At 35.7% G+C, this 24,658-nt stretch overlaps 1 protein-coding gene across 4 annotated transcripts in view; it reads left to right on the top strand.

Annotated features, from left to right (window-relative positions):
• LOC127851027 (trichohyalin-like) overlaps positions 1 to 24,658 on the top strand; it is a 65,994-nt gene that overhangs the window by 3,232 nt on the left and 38,104 nt on the right. For 2 of the 4 annotated variants that reach the window (XM_052384473.1, XM_052384475.1), the window contains exons 4-12: positions 734 to 754; positions 2,666 to 2,774; positions 3,509 to 3,606; positions 5,870 to 5,949; positions 10,296 to 10,404; positions 11,379 to 11,476; positions 12,038 to 12,112; positions 17,015 to 17,115; positions 20,264 to 20,391. In XM_052384473.1, coding sequence (XP_052240433.1) covers positions 734 to 754; positions 2,666 to 2,774; positions 3,509 to 3,606; positions 5,870 to 5,949; positions 10,296 to 10,404; positions 11,379 to 11,476; positions 12,038 to 12,112; positions 17,015 to 17,115; positions 20,264 to 20,391 — 819 coding nt within the window. Of the gene's footprint in view, positions 1 to 733; positions 755 to 2,665; positions 2,775 to 3,508; positions 3,607 to 4,473; positions 4,554 to 5,869; positions 5,950 to 10,295; positions 10,405 to 11,378; positions 11,477 to 12,037; positions 12,113 to 17,014; positions 17,116 to 20,263; positions 20,392 to 24,658 lie in introns of all 4 variants that reach the window. The other 2 variants (XM_052384474.1, XM_052384476.1) reach the window with 2 other exon arrangements.

The raw sequence follows: 24,658 nt of genomic DNA, 5'->3' as shown, positions 1-24,658 counted from the left end.
GTTTTTTCTCCATTGGGAAAGTACCTTTTATGCGTACTTTTAAAACAAGGAAAAAAATCGCTGCTGTCTGCTATAAAGTTAAGCAAGGTTAAGTGGTCTCATTAGCAGACAGGATAGCTCTTGACAATACTGTGCAAAAACACAGCTTGGTGTGGAGCTATGCAGGACATATATGATATAAATCCCCTCTTTGCATGACACGCCTCATGTGTGAATGGGACGCTACTGTTTTCTGCTCCCTCAAATTGCGCCCATTACTCAAAAAAGTCAAAGTTTACTCCATACAATATACATTTATTTCTTTAAAAGGAACTTTCTTGTAATATATCAGAGAAAAAATAATATTAAATGACTTTGTCTTTATTCAATACTATTACATATATATTTTTTACAAGCAATATAGCATTTTATGTTTTCACTTTTTGTTCTTCAAATTGCTGCAAGATGACTGGGTTCTTGGACTTTGAACAGCGATTCCTGGCTGTAAATGTACTTCTTGCTCTTGGCCAGTAAATGCATGACATGTATACTGAACATTATTCTGGTATTAGCTGCTAAATGTATAGATTATTGACAAATAATTTTAGATTTTAATGAGAAAAGTATTAATTTTTTCCTCTTCATAGAATAGTCTGACCTGTAAGTTGTTACGGTCGTTTGCCGTTTCTGCATTTAGATGTTGAACTCAACCATATGACAGTAATTAAACACTATTGTAAAATATTTTCTGCAGACCAGTATTCAGGCGTTGAAGGTAAAGTCATGTTGCTAACCTATGTGCATGCTTTTGTAAAAAAAAATTTTTAAGACATATTAATGTGTAATGCTTTTTTATGTGATTGCTCCTTTTTTGTTAGATCAATGCATGTAAGATTTATACTATGCATGTTAAAAAGCAAATTAGTGTTAGAACAACTCCTGTTAAACTTAGTTTATATAAAGGTAATATACATGCAGGTAAATTAATTACACTATTTTAATAAAATAATTATACAATATTTTTCATGGATGAAATAAAGGCTAACATCATGATAATTTATTTATAAGACATTGATAGAGAAACGATTGATAACAATGTAATGTTAACAATAAAAAAATTAATTATTGTATGCATGGTCAAACTTATAGTATTATGTAGTTAAACAAGGTATATATAAAACTGTCATTTCTATCACATGACAGACAGAATTTCAGGTATAGATACATGTATTGTATGTTCGTGAGAATGTGCAAATGCTTTTCTTGTGAATTTTGTCCACATCGCTTCTTATGTGCAGTGTTTGTTTTTGGTCGAACTTTGGGTTCCATAGTGGAACCTATTCCCAGTGGAAAAAAGTATAAAATTTTCCCTAATGGGACCTAAAAATTCCCAATTGAAGGTTTCCAAAATGTTTGTTTGTTTGCTTTGTTTGTGTTCAAAACAGCTTACAATGTTGATTCTGCGAATAATGTTAATTTGCTGCTTAAGGTTTAACCCTTTGCATGCTGGGAAATTTGTTGTCTGCTAAAATGTCGTCTGCTGAATCTCTAAAATTAGCATTTTCTTCAAAAAAAAATTCAAAAAATACTATCAGAATAGCAAACAGATTGGATCCTGATGAGACGCCACGTTCTGTGGCGTCTCATCTGGATCCAAACTGTTTGCAAAGGCCTTCAAAATTGGGTTCCAGCACTGAAAGAGTTATATATCCCTGTTTAACCCTTTCCCACTCAGAAGCAAAGTAAATTGCCATGTGCAAACATCATAAAACCAGAACAGCCTGAGACTAACTAGCAGTCTGTACAGGTTTTATGCTGTCAGCTGCTTATCATTATCTTATCATTAAAGGGTTGGAAAAGAAGCCTTAAACACTTAAATCTAGGAAGAAAAGTCTTTAATTAAATGTAACTTTCTAAGGGTCTGCAAATTTGTCAAAATACAAATCTTAGTGGTAAAGGGTGCATTTGGTGTTTGCCTAATGATTTGACTTCGTTTTAAACTTTATGTGTTTATCAAATATCACAAAAAATGAAATTTAAGATTTACTGAGTTTTGTTTTGTCATTCAGAATAAATAGTACATGTAGGTTAATGACTCTAGATTTAGTTTTACTTGCACTCAGATTCCGTTTTTTCAATACATATGTTAATTTTTTATAGGGATTTTACAAATGTACATACAAAATAGAAATTATGGTTTCATGTTATAATGGTAAAATACAGTAATGGGAACAACTTAAATTTTGTTTTACATAGGAGTCACTCTGATTGTGTGATCATAGGTTTGTCTTCATATAATTTTATAAGGTTGTGAAGCCAACTATTTCTACATTTCTCAAGCGATTGAATTGTAACTTCAATTATGTCAAGTGTAGATTTAAAAGACAGTTGTTTTTTATGCCCAGTGATCCTCATGATCACCGAGTTATGTGCCCTTAAACTAAGGCACTTTATGGCGCAAGCATTAAATGTTCTAAGTTTGTGGAGCAAATTTCTTTTTCATTTCTCAAGCGATTGGGATTTTTGTTAATACAAAACATCCTTTGATTGAAGAATTGTAAAAAAAACAGATAGTGTTGTTAGACTGTGCAGACTGCACTGGCTCATTAGACTGTGTACACTGCACAGGCTAATGTGGAACAACAATTTAGGCAAGTGCATAAAGCCCTGTTTGTCTGTCCATCAGGATCACATGTGGCAACATAAACAAGGAGAGAGGGAAATGAAACGAACAGAAGGCGACATCATAAAAAATCAGCGCACTGTCAAACATATGCTTAGGGACTATGAAAACGGTTGGTATTACAATGTTACTTTATTTTCTTTAACAAGTCTTATATATTTTCTTCTTTGAAGCATTTTTAGCCTGTTTGATTGCTTTAAGATTTGCTTGCACGGAATAAGAAGCCAATATTTGTTAGTTTCACTGAATAAGAAGCCAATATTTGTTAGTTTCACAGAATAAGAAGCCAATATTTGTTAGTTTCAACCCATTTTGCAGAAATCTCTTAATGTACCATGCACATGACAATACATTTTTGGTGCATTCAGACATTCTGTTAGTAATGCATTTCAGTTAATATATGAGCCTTGTTCTGAGAAAAAGTGACTCAGGCTTGTGTGAAAAGTGTTGTCCCAGACAAGCCTGTGGGGAATTTTTGTCAAGAAGAGTCCTCCTTTAACCCTTTGCATGCTGGGAAATTTGTCTTCTGCAAAAATGTTGTCTGCTGAATTTCTAAAATAAGCATTTTTTTAATTTTTTTTTCAAAGAATACTATCAGAATAGCAAACAGTTTGGATCCAGATGAGACGCCACGTTCTGTGGCGTCTCATCTGGATCCAAACTGTTTGCAAAGGCCTTCAAAATTCGGTTCCCGCACTGAAAGAGTTAAATGAAAATTACAATACAAGCGGAAAGTGTCATCCCTGATTAACCTGTTCAGACTGCACAGGCAAATCTGGGACAACACTTTACACACAAGCATTAAACCCCATTTTCAAATATAATATTGATATCCATTTTTTGTAGTGATAAACAAGAAGCGGATGGCGGAGGAAGTGAAGCTGAACAAGGGGTTGGAGAAGTACACGGTTCTCCGTAAGGACTTCATGCATCATACACATGATGTAAGTAATCAACATTGAGCAATGAGTGACCATAATTTTGGAATCCAGACACAAATCTTTGTGTCTATGGCTTTACTGACAAGTTTTTCATTATATATGGGCATCAGTCTGGGAAAACCAGGCTTAACGCATGTGAGTAAAGTAGCAAGAATACATTTTCCAATTTTATGTAATTTTTAGTGAAAAAGAAGTCTATTCCAAACAAATATCCAGGCTAGGAGGAAAGTATTATTCCAGATTAGCCTGTGCACACTGCACAGGCTAATCTGGGAATATTCTTTACACACATAAATTAAGCCTGGTTTTCTCAGAGACTGTCTCATATCCTTGCATGAACACGTATCTATTAAACTCACAAAATCAAAAATAGTTCTGGAAGTCATTCAAACAATAACAACCAGAGTGAGGGTAGTGTCTCCATTTAAACAGTAAGGGGAGTTAACTGACTAGCATCTATTAACCATTTTTAGTCTGGTTGTCTTCCCTGAAGGTTTGAAACTGAATATTTTAGTTGTTATTTAAATCTCAAATGTAAAAATACTCAAATGTTTCCTTCCTGAACTGATGTATTTCCCTTTAAAGTCTTTGACAACAACCAATCATCTTTTCAGCATGGGTTATCTCACCTGTGGCAAACTTCTGAATCTTAATATTAATTCAACCTCAATCGTTTTTCTGCAAGTTTTAAAACTAATATCAAGGTCATGTTAAACTTTGTTGAAAGTTCATTGTCCAAATTATTTTTGCTGAACAGTAATGGCATGTAGAGGTTACACAACATCTTGTGAATGATTGCATTTTTATAAAGAATAAAAAACTGAGGATATTGCGTCATGCGGGTAAAATGTTTGATTTGGACTCCTTTAGTTGGCCAAGGAACGAACTGATAAGTCTAAACAAGATGATCAAATTGCAAAAGCAGCGGGACGTAAAGTGTATTTAAAAGCGTAAGTTATCTGCGGAACTGTGACTATGCGATGTTTGTTAGCCCGCTTTTTACCATGTTGTCAAAATGTGTTTGTGCATAACAGCTGGTATTGCTTATATTAAAAATGTGCAAAGTTTTAATGTCATGGTCATATTAATAGTTGTGATTGTTTGTATATTTGGTATATGGGAAAATATTGTATTGTTTTAGTTTTAACCCTTTACCCCATTAGAAGCAAAGTGGCAATGGCTTTTGCAACCAGCATAAGAGTTTAGTAAGAAAGGTCTTAAATTAAATTTAACTTTTTAAGGGACAACAAATGCGTACAAATACGTATCTAAGTACTAAAGGGTTAAAGGAAAAAGTTCGGAATTACATGATTTTTAATTCTTTATGATATTGAAACTATTGGTAGGGCAAAAAGGTATAACATTAATGTTGCTGCTTTTTTATGAGGCTTGTATTCTCCTTCTATGTGGCTATAGTGGCTATCAGTAAGCAAGTTTACCAGGGCTCAAGAGGTGGTTCAAACAGGCTATCAGTAAGCAAGTTTACCAGGGCTCAAGAGGTGGTTCAAACAGGCTAACAGTAAGCAAGTTTACCAGGGCTCAAGAGGTGGTTCAAACATAGTGGCTATCAGTAAGCAAGTTTACCAGGGCTCAAGAGGTGGTTCAAACATAGTGGCTATCAGTCAGCAAGTTTACCAGGGCTCAAGAGGTGGTTCAAACATAAAATGTTGCATTCTCCATATTCAAATTACCCCATAATTTAAGCTATTTAATTCTAGTTGGAAATATTGTTGCAATTAAGGGCCTTTTTACCCTTTGAATATACAGCTGATCAAACATAACAAACTTAATGTGTTTCTTCTCAATGCTTCAAGAATACATTTACCTATTGTTATGAAATTAAATAAATTAAATTAACTTTCTGAGGAACTACAAATGCGTCAAAATATGTATCTAAGTGATAAAGGGTTAACAAATATGGGTAAATGTTTAACATGTGGCTTACGGTACTTTTTGTTGTATGTGTGCTTGGTGTGCATATGTGTCATGTTCTGAGAAAACTGGGCTTAATGCATGTGCGTAAAGTGTCATCCCAGATAAGCCTGTGCAGTCCGCACAGGCTAATCAGGGACAAAACTTTCCGCTTTTATGGAATTTTTAGTTTCAATGAAGTCCCTCCTTGCCGAAAATCCTGTTTAGGTGGAAAGTGTGGTCCCTGATTAGCCTGTGCGGACGGCACAGGCTAATCTGGGACGACACTTTACTCACATGCATTAAGCCCAGTTTTTTCAGAACGCGACTCATATTGAGTGTTGTGTGCTTGCAGACGACTAAAACTCGGACCCATCAGAATATTGCTTTCGAACACACGTTGAAGGACCAAGGTAGAAAAACCGAGATACACAAGTGAGTCATGATTGAGTCTATCTGATTAATATGGGCCTTGCTCTGGGAAAATGGGGCTTAATGCATGTGCATAAAGTGTCTGCACAGGCTAATCAGGGAAAACTGTTTCGGCTTTTTTTTATTATTCTTTTAAAGGAAGTCTTATCATAGCAAAATTCAAGTTGAGGCGGAAAGTGTTGTCCCAGATAGCATGTGGGGAGTGCAGGGGCTTATCTAGGACAACACTTCACATACATGCAATACGCCCCAACACTTCACATACATGCAATACGCCCCAACACTTCACATACATGCAATACGCCCCAACACTTCACATACATGCAATACGCCCCAACACTTCACATACATTCAATACGCCCCAACACTTCACATACATGCAATACACCCCAACACTTCACATACATGCAATATACCCCAACACTTCACATACATGCAATACGCCCCATTTTTCCCACAATGAGGCCCATATCCATTCTTGTATGCTATCTGAAGCCTTTTTTTCCAAAGATGTTCCTTAAAACTTAAGACTTATTTTTGTCCACACAATACATATGCAATTGTGATGATTGTCATGTATTTACAAAAAATCAATGCATATGTGATTGGTTCATATTGAGCTATGTGCCTCATAATCACGTCCTCTCTGTACGACAGCGTGCTTTAGTTTGGTCTTTTGTAGCGGTATTTAAATAGGCATCAAACATACAGCATGTTCTCTGATTATAAGCTGCTTATATGACCTATCTTGCATCAAGGATGAAATACAAACGTCTGCATGGAACATTTGTTAATGAAAGCAGTGCTAAAATAAAAAATGATGATTAAGAAAGATGATAGGAAATGAATATAATTACTGAAATGTTCAAGGCTTCAGATTTGCTCTGAAGGATTTTAATTCTTTAAATATCGTTTTAACAGACATTTCATGTTTGATACTCTATAAGATGAACTGATGGTCTGTACAATTTATGATTATCATTTGACTATAAGTTGAAAATTTTATTTTATCCCACTTTTACAGCGAAATCGGTTGATTAAAGCCCCGTTGATTAAATTTCATCTATAATCAACGGCAAGGCTATAATCAATGGCACGAAATGACGTCATCAACTGCCGAACCGGGACTACTTTTTCCCACGCACCTCGTCACCTGTATTTGCCAAGTGCATCAATAATAAAAACAATCTCAAATGTGTGTCAATCTTTATGACCTTAAAACAAAGGAAAGTAGCAAAAACGAGTTTTTTGGCATTTATTGTCATTAAAACCTAGTATTAGGTAAATTTAACACTATGCAAATAGATTCTGTTGTTGTTGCTCCCCTTTGAAGAAGTCAGTTCGAGTTGCTCCCCTTTGACCGTAGAAAACAATCGTCTGGACCAAGAAATCCTGTGTTCATTTACAAGCTGTACTCGGATATGCGTCCATCTGATTTTTCTTCAAAGCATCTTTTCTACCTGGCAATACGCACAAATGACACTGCATCCCGGTGATTCTTGCGTCAACAATTGGGTGTCAACAAGTTAGGTCAGATGCTGAAGGCCATGGCAAAACACCGGCTTTCTCAAGCACAAGAGAATAACGAACCACTCAGTTCGCAAATTACTGGTCCAAAAACTTCGAAATGCAAACATTCCAGCCACTGAAACCATGGCCATAACAGGGCACAAAAATGTCCAGTCCATAACCAATTATTCAAACATATCTGTTGAACAGCAGCAAAAGTGATCATTCTTGCTCAGTCCAGTAAATGTAACAATCCAACAGATTCCTCTTGTTCACCTTCATGCACCGAAACTATGGCCGAAATGCAGCCTAGACAACCACTGTCTACCGTCGAACAAGTTGATCTTCATGTTCGCCCCACCCAGTCACTTCACCAGCAAATGTCTTTCTCTAGTTCGAACAACTTTGCCTCACAATTCTTTGGTGCCACGTTTAACATTCAAAATGTTAATGTATATAATTAGCTTAAATCCAAGTAATCTTTGTTATTTCGTCACGAATAACCACATATTATAACAAAGAAGCAAATATTGTGCACCTCGTGATCGACTCGATAGTTTGATATCGAAAGTGAATTGTGTGTGGTGTTAGGCTACGTTGTAAACAAATGTAGTTCCTTGTATATAACAACTTAATGTAATATTGATATCATAAAACTTAAAGATTTGCAATTCAATATGATTAAAATTGTGATTAATAACGCTCGACACTTTGTTACAGAACGACATTCTGATTTAAAAAAAATGATTATTTGATCAGCGGTTATTTTTGGAACGCGGAGTAATACACTGACCTTGGTTACACTACAGTCATTATCAAAGTACGACAAACACCCATGAAAACTTATTTTGTTTAAATAAAAAAGTTTACTGAATAAAAAGTGGGATAAATAGAATACATGTAATAGGTTAGTGTTGATTATAGATCAGGTTTATCATGCTCGGCACGAAAACGAAAAAGCACTCGCCAAGGCTCGTGCTTTTTGTTTTCTAAGCCTCGCATGATAAACCTGATCTATAATCAACACTAACCTATTATTCTCTATTTACGTTACAAGGACTGTTCTTGGCAAATACAAAGGTTCCAATTTGATTTTAAAACTGATGTTTACCTAAACTAATAGGCTAATATTAGTGAGCATCTTGTTGATGTTGTTATTTGGTTGCCAAGTAATAATGTGTACTATTGTGATAGCTTAGTCGTGTTAACTCTTTAAGTGCTGGAACCGAATTTTAAAGGCCTTTGCAAACAGTTTGGATCCAGATGAGACGCCACAGAACGTGGCGTCTCATCAGGATCCAAACTATTTGCTATTCTGATAGTATTCTTTGAAAAAAATCGAAGAAAATGCTAATTTTATAAATTCAGCAGACAACATTTTAGCAGAAGACAAATTTCCCAGCATGCAAAGGGTTAAGTAATTGAGCAACCCTCTGGAAACACTAGGCTTAATGCATGTCCATAAAGTGTTATCCCATATTAGCCTGCGCTGACTGAAGGAAGAAAATTCCCTGCTTTTATAAGGAAGTCTCATTTGAATGATAATCTCGTCTGGTCCGAAAATTTGGTCCCAGATTACTGCACAGGCTAATCTGGGACACTGCCTTATAAACTGTATGTAAACTGTTGTTGGAAAAAAAAGACTGTAATCATAAGCCGTAGAAGGAAATCTTCCTTAAATTTATAAACTGCCCCATGTTTCTGGCTAGTTTGTGTTCAGATATTTTACATTTTTAGCTTAAAAACATGTTAATATTGCTAGAATGATTATTATTTGTAATTTTGTAAGCAATATTTACAAAAGCAGATGAATAAAGCATTTCACCTAAGTCTTGATTTCTAGCAGAACTTTAAAGAATACCAGTGTACATGTATGTGTTTAAGCAACACATATTTGATCTGCATCATTTTGATTTTTCAGTATTTAAGCCTTGATTTGGGCTTAATGCATGTGCTTAAACTGTTGTACCAGAATAGCCTGTGTCATCTGCATAGGCTTATCATGGACGTTGCCTTCTGCTTAAATGGTGTTTTATTATTTTGTTTCAAAAGTATCTTCTTAGGTAAAATTGATTCAGTAGGGAAGTGTCGTCCCTGATCAGCCTGTTCAGACTGCACAGGCTTATCTTGGAAGACACACATGCATTAATTTATGTTTTCCCAGACCCAGGCTCATTTGAATTAAACAGTATCCATTGGTAACACAAAAACAATATCAAAATTATATGGGTTTTTTTCATGAGCGTTAAATGTCTATAATATATATTTTTATCAATTTAAAACAGTTATTAAGAAGTAAAACTCCAATTCACATTGCTGTATTTAAACCATACATTTGCAATATTATTCTTAATTGTAAGCCTTAGTTTCATGGAAAACCGCAGCCAGGTAAATCACATGACCTTAACAACTCTATAACTAACTATTTTGTAATTGTAATGGATTTATGTTTAAAACATATTATTTTCAAAATAATTTGTGACAAATTGCATTATTAAGCTCCAGTAAATATATTGCATGTCTGCAACGTCAAATCTCATTGGTTTACTGCAACGTCAAATCTTATTGGTTACTGCACTCAGCATGGCCAAAAGAATGACACAATATAAAAACTCTCCCACCATTTACATTACAAATGCCTAGTGAATGTAGGGGTAAATAATTTTTTAGGATGCATTGCTAAATAGCTATTTGACTTTTAAACAAGATTTGTGTAAATGAATCTTGTTGTAATGTTAAATTAAGTGTTTATTTCTATGTTGGTTTTAAGAAGTTTTTCATCCTGTTATGCCCATCAGTCTGTCCAAAATCAGTCTACAGTATTTCTCTTACCATTTCAGATCTGACCTGGCTCGTACATACAAGGCCAAGATGAGTGAGATGGAATTGAGGCAGGTGGAACTGCTGAGAATCAACCAGGAGTTCGAGGCAAAAATGAGACAGAAAGAGGTTTGTGTCTGGGCCCAAATGATTAGAAGCACTGGATATTTTTTGTCAATTTTTCAGCCAAAATTTGGCCCTATACATTTGTTCTTATGATATATGGGCTAAATTAAAAAATGGTTATGGTTTGTCAAAAACATGGCCTTCAAGGGGCAGGGCATTTTTCCTTATATGGCTTTAGTGAAACCTTGTTAACACTCTAGAAGTCACAATTTTAGTCAGAACTTGTTAAAATGATCTCTCACTTAAGTTTGAAATTTTTTCAAGTTTGTTGAAAAACATGACCGCTGGTTCGCTTCGCATATTTCTTTTTTGGCAATAGTTAAAACTTGTTGAGGCTTTATTAGCCATATTGATTGGCAAAACTTTATGAAACTGAACATTTTTCACAATAAAATCTTGGCTGAGATGGAAACTGGATGATGTGAGCTCAAAAAGTAGGTCAAATAAAAATAAACATGTTAATACTCTAGAAGTCACTTTTTTGGTCTAATGTTCATAAATCAGCTTGCACTTTTTTAGAACAGTCTAGTTCCTTTGGGTCTCAGGTGAGCGCATTAGGGCCTATGGCCCTCTCGTTTTATTATACCAACACTCAGTTCATCTACCTATCTAGAGTTGAACCTTATCAAATATAATGTTAAAAACAGCTGAAAGAGGGTGTTATGCCATAATGGGCCAGCATACCTCCAGACCTGCCTTCCCATGCGGACAGTGTGGTCAGGAGCTACACTCTATGCTATAAAGTAAAACGATATAAAGTGGTCTTATCAGCAGACAGGGTAGCTCCTGACCAACTGTCCGACTGCGAAGGTTGGCCTAGAGCTATGATGACCGCATATGGCGTTAGATGCATTTTTGCTTGATGCAGTTCATATAGAATGCCTCTTTGAGAAATATAACTTATGTACTAACCTATAAGTTCTAGTATTTGTTGTTGAGGGTGAATGAGTTATATCCCCAGCTGATTGTTATTTCAGCAAGAGCAGTTTCAGTTGAAGCAGGAGCTAGCAGACCTTGCTATTGCCCTTAATATGGAGGCACAGAAAGGGCGGGTGCAGTCTTTCGAGGCAAACAGGTGAATAGTCTAATAGTTAATACCTATTTATCATAGTTTGATTGCAACAAAAGCCTAAGGCTTATTCAAAGGCTGTCTTGACCATTTCCCGGCTAGAACCAATTTTCAGTATCTTTTGGGGAGATCTAAAAACGTTTTACAGTTGGGATCAAACCAGTGACCCGCCGATTGCTAGGCTGACACTATCCACTATGCCATGGCGACCTTTGCTTGTGAGTTGGAGAAACCAACACTAATATAGAGGTACTTCTCCTAGGTGTTTGTCCTGGTTGTCAGACGAAATCCTTATCGTTTACTGTCTTGAAACTTCTTGCACCCTTTGACATGATATTTCTGACTGTTCTATTATAGAATGTGCTGGAGAAGAAGTATTAGCCTTGCTGATGTTTGTTTTCCAATCCACTTGGAATTAAGAATTGTACATAATATCTTTGAGGATCCAAATAAAGATGTTGAAGCTATAGTCTTGAAGTGTCAGGTATCTTTGAGGATCCAAATAAAGATGTTGAATCTATTGTCTTAAATGATCAGTTTTATACTGTTTTGTTTTTTTTTATTTAGAGAGAAAAAAAGGGAGAGAAGCAGTCGAATCATAGAGGATTTGAATGCCCAGCAGTCTTTGGAAAATCAGCTTGCGTGAGTTGTTTCCCTTACACTGTATATTTGTTTGTTTTTTCGTCTTCTGATGTAGTGGACTATTTTCCCAAATGTAAAAGTAACTGTTGTCATTTGGAACTCATTGAAAACTTGTTTTTACGCAAATTTACATGTGGTACAAATTGAAATGACCTCAGTCCACAGGATTATGTGTTGCCATCCAAACTAAGGTTACCTCAAAGATTGTGCCTGTTTATGAATATTCATGTAGCACTAATGCATAATAGCATTAAAATTTTATACTGTCTTACATTTAATGCTGTCACTTAGGGGCCATATAGTTGCTATCATTTATATATATATATGTCATATCATTTTTGTAACTTTTATGCCAATATAAAAATGATTAACATGAAACAGTTGAATAGTGCATAATATTAGACAGTCTTGTAAACCTCAGCTTTTGTCATGTGTTTGACTCATTAAAATGTTTGATGTTAAAGTGAAATAATGAAAGTTAATATTTCTCTTTTTAAAATAGTTGTTGGTATGTGAGAATTATGCACAATTCATGCTGATTTAGTTGCCAGTTAGCATTTTTGTGGGCAAATGAAGAGAAATATATTATAATTAGCTTTATATTGTTATTTGTTGCAAACGTTGAACTTAACTTATGATAGACTCAAGAATTTATGATAATAACTAAGCTAGCTTTATGAAGCACTTTTAAAATAATTTATGTAAGAGCTCTTTCAGACTCCTAAAACACCTATTAAATGTCACATTTTACATCACTCATGACAATAAAAGACAGCATTTATGTAGATACTATGTCGGTTATGATTATATGTTGAAATAAATTGTCATTTAAATAAGTCACATTTATAATAAAAATGTAAGTGGCAAAATTAGCCATCATAGAAGGTTACATTTTAGGGTAAAAGTGTTACAAGCAGTCTAAAATAAAAAATATTAAAGACACAAATGCCAAATTTGGATGACGCTTCTCATAAATCATATGAGCCTGGCCCTGGAAAAATGGGGCTTAATACATGTTCATAAAGTGTCATCCCAGATTAGCCTGTGCAGTCTGCACCAACTAAACAGGGACAAAACTTTCTGCCTAAAGTAATTGATTTTTGCGAAGAACAGACTTACTTTAAAGTTTTAAGTTTAAAAGAAAAATAACTTAAAGCAGAAAACGTTGATGCTGATTAGCCTTGATGAAATGCACAGGCTAATCTGGGCGGACACTTTTCACACATGCATTTAAGTTTTACCAAAGAGAGGCTCGTGTATATTTATAATTTATGCACCAAAATGTTTAAACAAGAACATAACTAAATATATTAAATTCGCATGAATTTATTTAATTGCAATCCTTGCTGTGTTAATACCCATCCAATTGTTGTTGGTGTGGCCTTCATTAAAGTGCAAAAAGAATACTTGCTATAGGTTAAAAATCTAAATGCTGCAATAAAGATTTATCATGTGTTTAAAGTTGTAACTTTAGTTTTTTACATTTTGTGCAAAAACTGTCCACTCTTTCAAAAAATAATGAAGATTTATTATGTGAGGAAAGTTTAACTTAAGTGTTTCACTCTTTGTGCATATACTGTCTTCACTGTCAGAATGCTAAGTCAAGGTATTCAAATGTCACTGCAAAAGTCTGTCAGGCATCTGGAACAGTTCCAATTTATGCCTAGTGGACTCTCCCATCCTTCTAAATTGAATCAATTTATTTCCAATATCAGGCATGTCTAGTATATTTATGCCCCCCTTCAAAGAAGAGGGGGTATATTGCTTTGCACATGTCGGTCTGTCGGTCCGTCCACCAGGTGGTTTCCGGATGATAACTCAAGAACGCTTGGGTCTAGGATCATGAAACTTCAAAGGTACATTGATCATGACTTGCAGATGACCCCTATTGATTTTAAGGTCACTAGGTCAAAGATCAAGGTCATGGTGACCCGGAATAGTAAAATGGTTTCCGGATGATAACTCAAGAACGCTTAGGCCTAGGATCATGAAACTTGATAGGTAGATTGATCATGACTTGCAGATGACCCCTATTGATTTTCAGGTTACTAGGTCAAAGGTCAAGGTCACAGTGACCCAAAATAGTAAAATGGTTTCCGGATGATAACTCAAGAACGCTTATGGCTAGGATCATGAAACTTCATAGGTACATTGATCATGACTGGCAGATGACCCCTATTGATTTTCAGGTCACTAGGTCAAAGGTTAAGGTCACAGTGACAAAAAACATATTTACACAATGGCTGTCACTACAACGGAGAGCCCATATGGGGGGGGGGCATGCATGTTTTACAAACAGCCCTTGTTATTTCTACATTTAGAATATTTCTTACAGAAATTCTTTAAGCAAATAGCGCAGACCCTGATGAGACACCGCATCATGCTGTGTCTCATCTGGGTCTAAGCTATTTGCCAAGGCCTTTTTTCTAGACGCTAGGCAAAAATGGGTTAAACAGTATGAGGTAAATCAAAAATGGTTCAGCAAAAATCACCCAACAACTGACTTATTTCATGCCCTGTTTCACATCCGTTGTCTTTCTTAAAAAACTTAAACAGTTATCAGTTATATAGAGTCATTTGCAACAAAACAATTTATAAAAAAACAAACAAATAGAATATAACAATATGACAATATATCTCTACCCCAGACCACATCTGACCTGCCAAAAATAACATTGACTTCCACCCTCCTCCTAAACTTTAACACCCTTGTTCTGAGAAAACAGGATTTAATACATGTGCATAAAGTGTTATCCCAGAATAGACTGGGCATTCTGCATAGGCTAACCAGGAAAGACACTTCCCTCCTAAACTGTGTTTTGGGTAAGAAAACACTTCCGTGTTTGTTTTTTAAAGACAATTGATACCAAATGGCTGCTTTCCATAAGATAACGGGTGCAATGTTCTAAAAAATGTGCTGTGTACAAATAAAATTGTGTCTGTCTTTACTGTTGCATTGAATGGACTTTTGCTAAATATTTGTGTGAATTTCTAAACATGTGTTACTTATATATAGAATGTAAATATCGTAACTTGCTAGATTTTTATGCCCCCGATAGGATGGCATATAGCAGTTGAACTGTCCGTCAGTCAGTTTGTCAGTATGTGTGTATGTCAGTATGTGTGTATGTCAGTATGTGTTAATGTCAGTCCGTCCGTCCGTCCGGAAAAATAACTTTAACGTTGGCCATAACTTTTGCATTATTGAAGGTGGAAACTTGATATTTGGCATGCATGTGCATCTAACGGAGCTGCACGTTTTGAGTGGTGAAAGGTGAAGGTCAAGGTCATCCTTCAAGGTCAAATGTCTAACATATGGCGTCTGTCCGTCCGTCCAAAAACTTTAACATTGGCCATAAATGTTTCACTATTGAAGATAGCAACTTGATATTTGGCATGCATGTGTATCTCATGGAGCTGAAACATTTTGAGTGGTTAAAGGTGAAGGTCAAGGTCATACTTCAAGGTCAAATGTCAAATATATGGCGTCTGTCTGTCTGAAAACTTTAACCTCGGCCATTTCTTTTTCAATATTGAAGATTGCAACTTGATATTTGGCATGCATGTGCATCTCACGGAGCTGCACATTTTGAGTGGTGAAAGGTGAAGGTGAAGGTCATCCTTCAAGGTCAAATGTCTAATATATGGTGTCTGTCCGTCTGAAAACTTTAACCTTGGCCATAACTTTTTTAATATTGAAGATAGCAACTTGATATTTAGCATGCATGTGTATCTCATGAAGCTGCACAGTTTGAGTGGTGGGATGGATAACTTTTTCACTATTGAAAATAGCATCTTGATATTTGGCATGCATGTGTATCTCAGGTGAAACATTTTGAGTGGTGAAAGGTGAAGGTAAAGGTCATCCTTCAAGGTCAAATGTCTAATATATGGTGTCTGTCCGTCTGTCCAAAAACTTTAACATTGGCCATAACTTTTTCACTATTGAAAATAGCAACTTGATATTTGGCATGCATGTGTATCTCAGCTGAAACATTTTGAGTGGTGAAAGGTGAAGGTCAAGGTCATACTTCAAGGTCAAATGTCAAATATATGGCGTCTGTCCGTCTGAAAACTTTAACCTTGGCCATAACTTTTTCAATATTGAAGATAGCAACTTGATATTTAGCATGCATGTGTATCTCATGAAGCTGCACATTTTGAGTGGTGGAAGTTCAAGGTCAAGGTCATCCTTCAAGGTCAAAGGTCAAAAATAATAATTTCAAAGCGGCTCTCTCATGAAACTGCACATTGTGAGTGGTGGAAGTTCAAGGTTAAGGTCATCCTTCAAGGTATAAGGTCAAAATAAATAAATTTCAAAGCGGCGTTCAAATGAAGCTGCACATTTGAGTTGTGGAAGTTCAAGGTCAAGGTCATCCTTCAAGGTCAAAGGTCAAAAAATAAATCAATCAAAGTGGTGCTATAGAGGGCATTGTGTTTTTGATAAACACATCTCTTTTTTTTCAGTTTTAGGCAGTTGAAAAAAAAAGCAATTATGTATTTTGAGACTTTGATATTTTTCTTATAAATAAATGATTTTTAATAATTACTTATATTAATGCGTTATTTTGTTTAATATAGTGTTGAGAGTGCTAAATAACATATTAATTTTTTGTAGTGTTGTGCTGTTGGCACTAGTCATTAATAGTTTACATATAAAATGATACAGATATCAGGATATATTCGAATACTGGATGCATTAATCCAAATACTGATTTTGTTTATGATTCCCATCCCTAAAAAATAATATTGAAGTGTTTCCTCTGGATTAGCCTGGGCAGAGGACACTTTATGTCTGTGCATTTAACCCGGTTTTCACGGAGGGAGGCTCAAATATTCTAACTGAATGTCCTTTAAAGCTGAAACAAGTACCTTGTTATACATTTGAGTGTTGATTTGCAGGAAGAGCGATGGAGACAACAAGAATGCGGAGATGATGAAGAGAAAGCTTAGTGCAGATCTGGTGCTCACCAAGGCTCACATTGCCATTAAACAGCGAGATGGTAGGCAGTGTTTGTTGCTTTCAAATTTGGGGAAGTTTTAGGTCCCCATGCCCAATATGAATCAAAGCGCTGAAGGCACTGAATTTGTTCCCTGTTGTATACTCTTAGACGCAATTCAGTTTTCAAAATTATGTTATAGCTTTTTATATCGCAAGTTTGAAATGACCACAACCCATTCAAATTTATAAAGAGTGTGTCTTAAAACACAGGTCGAAATGTGTCTTTTATTTTCAAATCATTGATACAGTTAATCAGTGCGCACAGGCTAATCTTTTTTGACATGCATTAAGCCAATATGTACAGATTTCAATGATAAACAGTAGACTGGCCAACATTGTCTTACAAGCTGTTAAATACACACTATGTACTGTACCAGTGAGAACAGGCAGATGCGGTGGTCAGAGCAGATGCTTTTATCATACGTCATCTGCTTAATTTTACTGCAGTTATCCACACAGGCTGTCACGGGTTACGGTTCCTAGCGTAGCTAAGCCCATACTGATTTGCAAAATTGCGTCTGCATTATTTGTGAGCTAACGCTAGTATACTTGCAATAGCTGAATATATGAAACAAACACATTTTGAACAAACATTCAACAGTGGTTTATTGCAATATTAATAAAAAAAAATTATGGACACCATTCCAATAATTTTCAAAAATCTTAATAAATATTTGAAAAAAATCTCACACAAAATCTCATTTATTTTTTTGGAAATAGATAATAAGCACTGCCCATTCTTACTGACTTCTTGTTTAATTAAGTCATTCATGGCTAATTAACAATAGAAACAAAAGCTCTTTTGGATTTAACTCTTTCAGTGTGGGAACCGAATTTTGAAGGCCTGTGCCACAGAACGTGGCGTCTCATCAGGATCCAAACTGTTTGCTATTCTGATAGTATTCTTTGAAAAAAAATTGAAGAAAATGCTAATTTTAGAAATTTAGCAGACAACATTTTAGCAGACGACAAATTTTCCAGCATGCAAAGGGTTAACAAAGGACACAGTCCCACTACTGATTGCACAGTCCCACTAATGATTGCACAGTCCCACTACTGATTGCACAGTCCCACTAATGATTGCACAGTCCCACTAATGATTGCACAGTCCCACTAATGATTGCACAGTCCCACTAATGATTGCACAGTCCCACTAATGATTGCACAGTCCCACTAATGATTGCACAGTCCACAGTTTGATCTCCACTCTGGATGCACAGACTAATCAGAGACAATACTTTCTGTGTATTTTTCATGGAAATAATGTCTCTCTTTATATAAAATCCAGTTTAGGGGTAAAATGTCTTCCCTGACAAGGCTGTGGGGACTGCACAGGCTTATCTGGGATAACACGTTATGCACTTGGTGGGGACTGCACAGGCTTATCTGGGATAACACGTGATGCACTTGGTGGGGACTGCACAAGCTTATCTGGGATAACACGTGATGCACTTGGTGGGGACTGCACAGGCTTATCTGGGATAACACGTGATGCACTTGGTGGGGACTGCACAGGCTTATCTGGGATAACACGTGATGCACTTGGTGGGGACTGCACAGGCTTATCTGGGATAACACGTGATGCACTTGGTGGGGACTGCACAGGCTTATCTGGGATAACACGTGATGCACTTGGTGGGGACTGCACAGGCTTATCTGGGACTACACGTGATGCACGTGGTGGGGACTGCACAGGCTTATCTGGGATAACACGTGATGCACATGCATTTTAACCCGTTTTCCTAGAGCTAGGCTCAAATAAAACAAGATATATACGGCTTTGATTGTGGTTGGTGTTGGTGAAAGGTAAAGAGTTATCAAAGATAGCGAATGTCTTTTTCTGTGCAGTTCTTAGCTGCATCACATGCAAATCGAATTTGGGCTTATTTTGCAAAACAGAACAGAAATACAAATGAAAAAATGAAAACGCACAAGTCAACTGGCCTAATGCGAATTATCCGTGCATATTTGAAATATTTGTAGGCGCCTTCTTCAAACAGACCTGTTTGATTGGATTGTAAATAGTAATGTGAGTCATCGCGCTCATACTTAATAAATTGGTCAATATGGTGTTATAATTCTTGTTAAATTAATCTAAAATAGTATTAATCATGGAATTGTTGAAAACACATTCAGAATTTTTTATTGACATACCATAATTATATCGCCGAATTTCTTCAATTAAAATATTTTTGGTCAAAATCAAATTGCAGTTCACCAAGTTAACGCTATTGCGTTTATATGATATAACAATCTTTGTACTGACCACGAACTGACCACTATACCTTGCAGGTTGGAATGCAATGCATTAAAGTGAGGTCACGATTCCACTGATAGAACGAAGACTTATTTAAAAACTTTATTCTTTTAAATGTTTAACATTCAATTTTAAGAGCAATTAAACATATTTTTGTCAGAACGAATATCAGAATAGGGAAAAACATTACTTAAATGATAAAAAATATACTAATACACAGAATGCAATATGGTAGTAATTACTAATATGAGAACATAGCCTTTAAGTACTAACGCTCTTGCAATGACAATCATATAAATATAAAGGGGAACACACAAACTGCATTGATGTAGAGAGTTGAATGTAAAACTGTTCTGTCCCTCACACCTTTTTATAAGATATATAATTGTTTTATGCTGAACACTCTGTAGTATCCCTTTATATACCCTTTACTTCACAAATGTTTGTAGATTGCACGTTTTATATTTTGAAAAGTTTCTGACCTACTGGTATATTTTTACTTAAAAAAAAAGTGAAACTCAAGCAGCAGGAATAGAGTTTGTGTTTTTTTCTATTTGAACCATGCTCTGTGAAAAGGGGGTTTAATGTGTGTGCGTAAAGTGTCATCCCAGATTAGCCTATGCAATCCGCACAGGCTAATCTGGGATGACACTTTCCACTGTTATTTTTTGTTAAAAGAAAGTCTTCTTAGCAGAAGTCCAGTTTAGGCAGAAAGTGTCGTCCCTGATTAGCCTGTGTGGACTGCACAGGCTAATCTGGGATGACACTTTACGCACATGCATTAAACCCATTTTTCACAGAGCATGGCCCATTTATTTTATTTGACTTGTCTGTGTGCTGTTTATGAAGATCTGAGCCAACAGTATAAAATACCCTTGTGTTCTATTTTTAGATCAGCGCCAACTTAAGAGCACTCTGATTCGTCTGGATGACAACTCGAACACCCAGCGGGAACTCAATGAGGCGGCTTTCCATGCTGAGATGGACTTGCGAAGTAAACAGATGCAGCAGAATATCGAGGTGAGGCAGGAACTTGATGGGCCTTTGCAGGGGTAAGATGGGGTTTAATGCAAATGCATTAAGTGTTTACCCAGATTAGCCTGTGTAGTCCAAACAGGCTAATCTGGGACAAAACTGTTAACTCATTCATTAAACCCTTTGTTCCCAGAGTGAGCCTCAAACCCTTAATGATTGTATTTGCTCTAAACAAGACGATATGTTTATTGCGGAAATAAAAGCAGATTTCACAATTATTATTTTGTACAGTAGTGCAGTATATTTATAGAATCAAAAATATCATTTATCTTGTAGTACATTATATTGGTGCAATTATCAGTAACAAACTTTGCACCATACTAACAAAAGTTGTGTTCAATTAACCACATTTTGTACTGATATTTTGCATTGCAAAATATAACTTTTCGAAGACATCGTCTCCTTATGATATACTTTTTATGCCCCCGGTTTGAAAGATCGGGGGTATATTGTTTTTGGCCTGTCTGTCTGTCATTCATTGTGTGTGTCCGAAAACTTTAACCTTGGTTAAAGTTTTGCGATAAATTTTGAAATATTAAAGATAGCAACTTGATATTTGGCATGCATGTGTATCACATGGAGCTGCATATTTTGAGTGGTAAAAGGTCAAGGTCATCCTTCAAGGTCAAAGGGAAAAAAACCCAAAGCGGTGCAATAGAGGGCATTGTGTTTCTGACAAACACATGTATTGTTTAAACAAGCGTATTTGTATGGCATTTATATTCAAGTCTGCTGCTTTTAAGTTCTCTTATACTGTTTTTAAAATGAATTTCAAGTCCTTAACATGTAATAAATGCAAAAAGCAACTGATATTGATCTATTACAGGATTTAAATTAAACAATCCAGCAATTTTATAATAATTATCAGCTCAATATGAAGAGTCTATTAAAAATACTTGAAACACAGTAAAACAATCACCAAAGAGAAATTGCCAGGTAATATCACTTGATATAGAAAGTTATTTTCCAAATCTTTCTGTACAAATATTTGCCCAACAATAAATTTGGCTTGAAGTGATTTTAAATAGATCACAAGACTGCAAACTGGGCAAGACCTTGTTTAACATGGAGGTAGATCACGATCAAAAGGTTTCATCCCAGAGTTAGTAAACACTTGTTCAATTTGTAAGCATTTGAAACTGTTACAGTGATCATTGTGCCTTGCTCTCCCACGTCGCGTTACCTTAACAAACAAAAAGAGTGACAATTAATAATAACAAAAAGTTAAAAAAAACAAACTCAAAGGGCTAAGGTCAAAAAGGTTGTATCTGATATTACACACATATACCCTATCCCCAAAATCTTGTAAATAGAGAATATTATGTGAGTTTTGGATTATGAAAGATCAAGTTTATCATGCGAGGCTAAGAACATTGTTAGCGCTAGGTTTGCCGAGACCTACCATGGTTCGAGCAGAGCATGATAAATTAGATCTTATCTGATTTTTTCCAAAACTCACATAATATTCTATTTATCCTATTATTTCGTCCCTTTTGCCAATAATACTTATAAAATATCGCATTTTTTTACGATTTTATCTTTCCGTAGTTGGCAAAAACATATTCTCCAATTTTGGGAAAAAAACAAATCTGATCAAAAAATAGCAATAGTATAAAGCTAAAGTTTATACAATCGTTGTTATACTATCGATTTTCATCTGGTAATAGGATAAAATTAATGATGGAACAAAAATGTTGAAACTGGATTACACTATATTTTTGAAGTAAATGCTTGCTGCTCAAGTGCAATATCTGCATAAACCACTTCCCCACTGGCAATAAGTACTGGTTCTTCACAGGAAAAAGGCTTCAAAGTGTCACAATGAGCATCTGGCTGTCCTCACACTCAAATCAATAGGTTTCAAACATTACTTCTTAGCCATACACTGCCATAAATTTTCAGACCATTTCCGGGACATTGAGCTAAATTTTCCGGGACTTTTGTCGATTTTCCGGGACATGTATACATATGGAGATATATATAGAATATATGCATTTTGGGTTTGCATTTTGTTTTCAGATCATAAATTGCTAAGTTCGGAAGCCTATCCGAAATACACTGATACCTGTTTATTCATTTATAATAGTAATAATAAATCATGAAATCAAAACATACGTACATTGAAATAAAAATACAAACATACGTACACGGAAGTCATTTATTAACGCAATCACAATATAAAAAAAACACAGTAGATCGTACACTCAAATCCGGACCATTGTGTACACACCGGTCTTAATGACAATAGCACGTGTAATGACGTCACCATCTATGTAAAGAATGAAATCCGTACGCTACATCAGTTGCAAACGTGTTTCGCTGCAACACAAACAAATTCTGAACCCTTTTTGCTTTTGCAATGCATGCAAACTCAGTCGTCCACTTGTCTTGAAACTTACATGCGTGTTTCACTTTTTCGTTGCTAGGACAAGCAGACGAATCTGCTGGACGTTTTGACATGGCAAACGCAATTCAAATTCACTTATTATATTTAGCTCATCTATTTTTTTATAAATAATTATGAGCTATTGTCATCACCTTGGCGTCGGCGTCAGTGTTGGCGTCGGCGTCCGGTTAAGTTTTGCGTTTAGGTCCACTTTTCTCATAAAGTATCAATGCTATTGCATTCAAACTTGGTACACTTACTTACTATCATGAGGGGACTGGGCAGGCAAAGTTAGATAACTCTGGCTTGCATTTTGACAGAATTATGTGCCCTTTTTATACTTAGAAAATTGAAAATTTTGGTTAAGTTTTGTGTTTAGGTCCATTTTATTCCTTAAGTATCAAAGCTATTGCTTTCATACTTTCAACACTTACTAACTATCATAAGGGGACTGTACAGGCAAAGTTATGTAACTCTGACTGACATTTTGACAGAATTATGTGCCATTTTATACTTAGAAAATTGAAAATTTGGTTAAGTTTTGTATTTAGGTCCACTTTTTTCCTTAAGTATCAAAGCTATTGCTTTCATACTTGCAACACTTACTAACTATCGTAAGGGAACTTTTCAGGCAAAGTTATGTAACTGTGACTGGCATTTTGATGGAATTATGGGCCCTTTATACTTGAAAATTTGGTTAAGTTTTGTGTTTTGGTCCACTTTACCCCAAAAGTATCATAGATCTTGCTTTCATACTTGGAACACTCGCAAACTATCATAAGGGGACAGTAAAGGACGAGTTGCATAACTCTGATTGTCGTTTTTACGGAATTATGGCCCTTTTTTGACTTAGAAACTTTGAATATATGGTTACATTTTGCGTTAAGATCCACTTAACTTCTACTTTCATGCTATCATGAGGGTACTGTACCTGGCAAGTTGAATTTTACCTTGACCTTTGAATGACCTTGACTCTCAAGATCAAATTATTAAATTTTGCTACAATTGCCATAACTTCTTTAGTTATGATTAGATTTGAATGATACTTTGACAAAAAGACTCTTACCTGATATACCACAATAGACTCCACCCAAACCATCCCCCACGTTTGTCTTAATAATATGTTGGTTGAGTTCAAAAGTGGTTCCAGTCCGTTGAAAAACATGGCCGCCAGTGGGCGGGGCAGTTTTCCTTATTTGGCTAAAGAGAAACCTTGTAAACACTCTGGAAGTCACAATTTTTGCCTAATCATCATGAAAGTTGGTCAAAGCAATGTTTTTATTGATTTCTCGGACGAGTTTGAAAATGGTCCAGATCGGTGAAAAAACATGGCCACCAGTGGGCAGGGGCATTTTTCTCTATATGTATATAGTAAAAACATGTCAACCCTCTAGAAGTCACATTTTTGGCCCAATTTTCATGAAATTTTGTCAGAACTTTTGTTTCCTAGATACGTGAGTTAAGTTTGAAAATGGTTCCGGTCTGTTGAAAAACATGGTTGCCAGGGGGACGTGGCAGTTTTCCTTATATTTATATAGTAAAAAGGCTTGCAAACAATAATGAATTAAGGTCATGTAACATGTGAGACAACTCTTCTAAATATTGCATGTAAGAATACAGTAGTTATTCCCCTTTGATTATTAATGTTTTCATAATAATACAGTGTAGTTGTATTTCATTTATGTGTTAATTGTTATTCGAGGTTGGATGTTTTTATGCCCCCTTTCGAAGAAAAGGGGGCATATAGTGATCAGACTGTCCGTCCTTACGTCCGTCTGTCTGTTTGTCTGTCTTTCCGTCACACTTTGCATTTAGGTTTCCAAAAATGCTCATAACTTCTATGTCCCTTGAGATATAACCTTCATA

This window comes from Dreissena polymorpha, chromosome 11 (assembly GCF_020536995.1).
Source record: "Dreissena polymorpha isolate Duluth1 chromosome 11, UMN_Dpol_1.0, whole genome shotgun sequence".
Taxonomy (NCBI): domain Eukaryota; kingdom Metazoa; phylum Mollusca; class Bivalvia; order Myida; family Dreissenidae; genus Dreissena; species Dreissena polymorpha.
The sequence above is the reverse complement of the archived record's forward strand: the minus strand, read 5'-3'. Positions and strand labels throughout refer to the sequence as shown.